At 45.7% G+C, this 5813-nt stretch overlaps 1 protein-coding gene across 2 annotated transcripts in view; it reads right to left on the reverse strand.

Moving 5' to 3' along the window:
• Positions 1-2010: 2010 nt before the first annotated feature.
• agap1 (ArfGAP with GTPase domain, ankyrin repeat and PH domain 1) overlaps positions 2011-5813 on the reverse strand; it is a gene marked incomplete at both ends in the record, with an annotated part of 387500 nt that continues 383697 nt past the window's right edge. For both annotated transcript variants that reach the window (XM_080720280.1, XM_080720279.1), the window contains 2 exons: positions 2011-2220; positions 3107-3362. In XM_080720280.1, the coding sequence (XP_080576406.1) occupies positions 2011-2220; positions 3107-3362 (466 nt within the window). The remainder of the gene's footprint in view (positions 2221-3106; positions 3363-5813) is intronic.

Consider the following 5813-nt stretch of genomic DNA (forward strand, 5'->3'; position numbering starts at 1 on the left):
AATGCACCCAGAGGCCTAAAATACCACCAGATTTCCTCCCATGTTAAGTGAACAAACAGCAGTGATTCTTTAGGTCTGACGTAGACGTGAAGTCCACAAAGAACGGTCACGTATTTCAGGCCGGGCACCAATTTCACCGTAACACACACACATGCACACACGGCAGAAATGTGGAGCGTTTTGGGAATTTGGCTCTTGATGCTGCACACTGCAAACTCTGAGACTGTTTTGGTGATTGGTGTTTCAACTGCAGGTGGTCAGGTGACATCCCATCATGCATTGGGGAGGGCGGGGGGGGTCCTCGGGGAAGTTTAAAGCCTTTTGCGGTGAGGAGGGGTCCGCAAAAGGCTGTAACCTGGGTGGGGGGTGAAGAAGGAGATATCCCAGAAGACGTGATTGTTCCCATGATATGAAGACAGGAGGAGCTTATCTCATAAAAGCAATAGCTCCCAACATCAGGTTCTGGGGACCAACCAGGCGGATCCAAATGGATCCCTTTACGGGGTCTATACTGTTGACTGTATCGAGAGTGTATGAATGGCTCCATTCGTACACTCTCTCAGATTTAAATTCAACTCAGACTTTGCGGTGTCGATAGGGGCGTTCCAGTATAGCTTAGTTCTGAGGACACGCACATTTGATATGCATTAGACACCATTTTGATACGGTTTATTAATTCATTTTAATCTCTGGGATCGCCAATCTCTGAGAGCGTGAAAACGGGGTTCCATTTGCATGCTCTCAGAGTTACAGACCCATTTGGGACCCCCCGGTGGTCCCTGGAGTCCCCACGTGGAGAAACGGCGTCGCATAGGCATAAGCAAAGGCAGTCTATTTATCAGCAACTAGTGGCGAATACGGAGGTTGTTCTGGGGTTGTACCTCTTTTTTTTATATTAGCTAGGAGGGCTAAAACAGTCGCCTGGGGGTTTGCTTCTTGGGTTTCTCGATTTAACTTGCGGCTTTTCTTTTGACGTTTTTGGCGAGGTTTCGAGCGCTATGTAGCGACATGCTGCGTTGTTGTTGTTGTTCTCAGGAGTCTGGCGTGAAAACTCGCGACGACTCGTCCTTTTTTTCTCCCCGACGAACGAACGTCCGTCCGTCCGTTTCCATCCGGGCTCCCATCGAGTGCGTTATATGTAGTGGTTCCCAAAAATACAAAACAAAAAACAAACAAACCAAAAAAAAAAAAAAAAAGTTCCTCACAGTTTCTCCCAAAGGGGGGGGGGGGGGGGGTGACTTTTATTTTAAATTAAAAGTTCCAAAGAGTCATACAAGTCTGTTTTCTTCTTTTCCTCCTTTCCCATCGTTTTATCGAGTGCATGTCACAAACCTTCCCGCCCCAACCACCAGGTAAGTTGCAGTACTGGAGGCCTTTCGCTAGGGGCAAGTGTTTCTCAAAGTTGGATCCCAGGGACTCTGTGGGTTCCTTTAGGTGGATCTAAACGGATCCATACAAGTCTGTAACTCTGACAGTAACGGGTCCATTTGGTTCCATTTGTACACTGTCAGAGTTAAAGGACAACTTTCGTTTTTTACAACAAGGGTTCATATTTTAGATTGTAATTAGTGAAAAGAAGAGTATTCAAATGTTTTTATTTATTGCTTTCTATCGTTTTAGTGATTTAAATGATTTTGATTTGCGGTGTGTGGCTAAATATGTATTTTTAGACACAATAAGCCCATTCCCAAGATGCACCACAATCCTTCATGGACTACATGTGGCTAGTAGTGTTACTGTAAATAGTAATAAAACAATTGCCGGCTTATCGTTTCTAAAAGACATATTTAGCCACTTGTACGCTTTGAAATCACTGAAATCACTGAAAGCAGTAAATGAAAACATTTTAACACTCATCTTTTCTTTTCTCCAATTACAATCTAAAATATGAACCCTTGTTGTAAAAAAAAAGAAAGTTGTCCTCTATGGGGAGACCTTGAAACGTAAAAGTTAGAGAAACACTGCGCTAGGAGGGGTGGGGGCGACGGTGGCGGCGGCGGCGGCGGCGGGTCATATGAGTGCGGCGCTGCCGGAGCTGCTGCAGCTGTTGTTGCGGTTGGTGTTGCGGCGCGACAGGTTGGGCGTGGCCATCAGCGGGTAGCGCTCGTCGGGGCAGCCGTACTGCGCCAGCGTGTCGATGCACTCCTGGCTGCACGCCTGCCGCGCGTACGCCATGGCACTGTTGCCGTGCGCGTCCCTCGCCATCAGGTCCACGCCGTACTGTGGGAGAGATGAGATAGATAGATAGATAGATAGATAGATAGATAGATATATAGATAGATACCAGTGTTAGTTTTGACAGCACATATTTGATTTAGTTAAAGGGATATTTCACAAGACTTTTGGTACGTATTAGGAGGACAGTAAGAGTCACCAGAACCAATAACGGGTGTTTTCGATGATTCCATCGTGGTTAAAATGGAGTTTGAAGTTACAATGGGAAACAATTGTATATGAAGGGGGCGTGTCTGATAAAATGAAATATCAATTATCAAAATACGGAATCAAGTAACTTGTAAGCCTAAGTAGACGATAAAATGACCAAAAGCTTTTTTTAAAGTAAAATACCCCTTTAAGTCATAGTCTTTTGAAAAACATGCTGTCATCTGAAATGTTTTAGTGTTAGCCTAGTTTTAGTCAACTAGATATAAAGATTTTAGTCGACTAAATCTACAGTTGATTCTGGAGTCCACTAGTACTAGTGGTTCACAAATATTTTATTTGCGGACCACCATAAGACTGAGAGTATACAAATGGAACCAAATGGACCCAGTGAACCCGAAAAATCATGAAAATTCTTTGAATATTTTGACCCAATTCTATAAATGTCTTCTGAATCCCTCTAAGGTTTTTGAAAAACTGTTTCAATGTCAGTGGTTCTCAAACTTTTTCATGTTACAAATGTTTGGTGTAAAAAAACATAATCAAAGATTTGCTCAAATGTTCACGATTAAAAAAATAAAAAAGCAGATCTACAAGCTCGCAGCGCAGCACTCGGTGCCGCTCTGTGAGCTTGTATATCTGCTAATTTTCAATAGCTAAAGCGTAAAATAATTATCAAAGTAATAATGTGTTTAACCCGGTCTGAATGTGTTTTAAAGCTTACCCAGATGAGGAGCTGCGTGATCACCACGTTGCCCTTGCGGCTGGCCAGGTGCAGCGCCGTGCGCCCGTCACCCTCGCCGCACGTCTCGTTGACCTGCTGCCGCGAGCCGTGCGCCGCCAGGAGCACCACGGCTCGCAGGTCCTCCTCGGCGGCGGCGCGCAGCAGCTGCTGGCCCAGCGACAGGTCGGTGCCGGGCAGCGAGGCCAGGAACAGACGCTGCTCGTACTTGGCCCGGATCCAGCGCTCCCTCTCCTCCCTGGGGACGGGTACGAACAGACACACACAGAGAGAGACAGAGAGAGAGAGAGAGAGACAGAAAGAGAGACAGAGAGAGAGAGAGAGAGAGAGAGAGAGGGAACGTTACTTACAGCAATGGTCCTCAACCTTTTCAGGTTGCGACCACCGAAATAATCATATTTTAACTGGGGACCCCCACCCTGACGAGAACTAAGAGTTGAGGCATTACATTTGGTATAACACGGTTCTATTGTGAAAATAGCAGATCTACATGCGCTACATAAGTTGTGAGCATGTAGATCGACTAATTTCTGCCTCTAATATTTGACAATTTGGCCAGTGTTTAATTTGTCATTTTAGAGGTATTAAAATGTTCTTGAATTGTCACTTTAGAAATGTGAATATACCCTCTATACACTTAAACTTTGTGTTGGTTTGTTTACTGTTCGCGGGCCTCTGTACCGCGATCCCGTCGCCTGCTAAAATAAAGACACACACGCACACGCATACACACTTGGCGTATCAGTCTCATCACCTAGGGGGCTTTAAGTCGGCGGGGACGCATTGTTGGACAATCCAGTGTCATTTACTGTTGATCCGGGCTAATCCAGTGCTATGATAGCGCTAATCCCCCGGCTAATCCCTTCCATGTAAACATCGGCCATTCAGCCTCGACCCGGGATTAGCCGAGGTTTTAGGGGCCCTTGTTCATGGAGCAGGGGCGTCACAAGGGGGGGGGAAGTGGGACTGAGTTACTAGGGCCCAAGGTGGAGGGGCAATAATTATTTACTTATTATTCAAAAATAGCAGATATACAAGCTCCCAGCGCGGCACAGCTCGTAGATCTGCAATTTTTTTAAAGTTGTGAAAATGTGTGTGTAAATCTTTGAATATGTGCCTTTTTTAAGCGAACATTTGTAACTCAAATTTTGCTTCTGGGGGGTCCCTGGAACTAAATATTTTGAGATGGGAAACATGGGGACTGCCCATAAGTCCGAAGGTTTATTAGTCCGAAGGTTCATTAGTCCGAATTTAGTTAGGGTTACTGAGGTTAGGCATAGTATTCTTAACAAATTCATGAACCTTCGGACTAATGAACCTTCGGACCAATGCCATGGCACCGGGAAACATAGGTTTTTCAAAAAACCCTTAGAAGGATTTGAAATATTCAAAGACTTCAAAAGAAAATCTTCATGATAAAAAAAAGCAGATCTACAAGCTTGCAGCGCCGCTGTGAGCTTGTATATGTGCTATTTTTCAATAGTCAAAGCAAACAATAATGCGTAAACAATAATGCGTTCCCAGTCTAAACGGGTAAACCCCCTCCCCCATATGAAGAACATTCGTGGGGGGCCCCGCAGTGAATCCTTGTACCCGGGGCCCAGAATGTGGTGCGACGCCCCTGGGTGGAGAGGAACTGGGATGGACACGGGGGGGGGACTTAAGAGAGATCGGAGGCTGGCCTGGGATATTGAGCTGTTCCCCCTGTTAGATCACCCACCCACCCACCCACCCCTCTATCCTGGCTCCTGAAACCCAAAGACAACACTCCCCCCAGGGGGTGGATGTGAGGGTAGATGGGGGCGGGAAGGTGGAGGTCCGTCCCAGGAAATGGAGAAGGAGACAGAAGAGCGACTCGCACGCGCTGGTGCTTCCTTCCTCTGCCGAAAAATGGCCCCACTGTGTTTGTGTGTGACTGTGTGTGTGTGTGTGTGTGTGTGTGTGTGTGTGTGTGTGTGTGTGTGTGTGTGTGTGTGTGTGTGTGTGTGTGTGTGTGTGCGTGTGCGTGTGTGTGTGAGAGAGAGAGTGTGAGTGTGCGTGCGCGAGTAAGTCAAACCGGTGGCTGGGAAAAGGGTTGTAATAGACTCACACAGCAGGAGACAGAAACAAAAAGGAAGAGAGACCTGGGAAAGTGTGTTAATGAAGAAATGGAGAGAGAGAGAGAGAGAGAAAGAGAGAGAGGGAGGTAGTGAGAGATATGACTATTTATAAAAGCAAATGTGGTTTTGTAAGCTAGTTTTGCCAAGTTTCAATGTGACATACCGTAGCTCCGTTCACACATTGCTTTATTCCTCACAATGTAATTGTAAATTTCATAGCTTTTATTTGACAACTTGCTTCGGATAAGTTAAATGTACATTTCTTTCTCTGAATTGAACTGAGAGAGCATGGATATCTATTGATTAAAAGTCTACAGTAGGTCCCCATCCTTTCTTAAGATCCCGATTAAATAAAAGTCTCGAGGTGCCGCAGCTCAACAACGTCACAAGAAACCAGAAGTTTTTCACATGGTTTCATTCACCTCTCCGCGGACAGAGCAACGGACACGTTTCACCCAACAAGTCTTCCTCGACGTTGTATCCACAACACTGAGGAGGACCCGTTAGATGAGTTAGATGAGAGGAGGAGAAGAGAACGAAGGACAAGGCGAAAGAGGACGTACAAATAAGGAGAAGAGAAGAGAAGAGAA

This window comes from Nannobrachium achirus (genome assembly GCF_963921795.1).
Source record: "Nannobrachium achirus genome assembly, chromosome: 24".
In the NCBI taxonomy this organism is placed as follows: Eukaryota; Metazoa; Chordata; class Actinopteri; order Myctophiformes; family Myctophidae; genus Nannobrachium; species Nannobrachium achirus.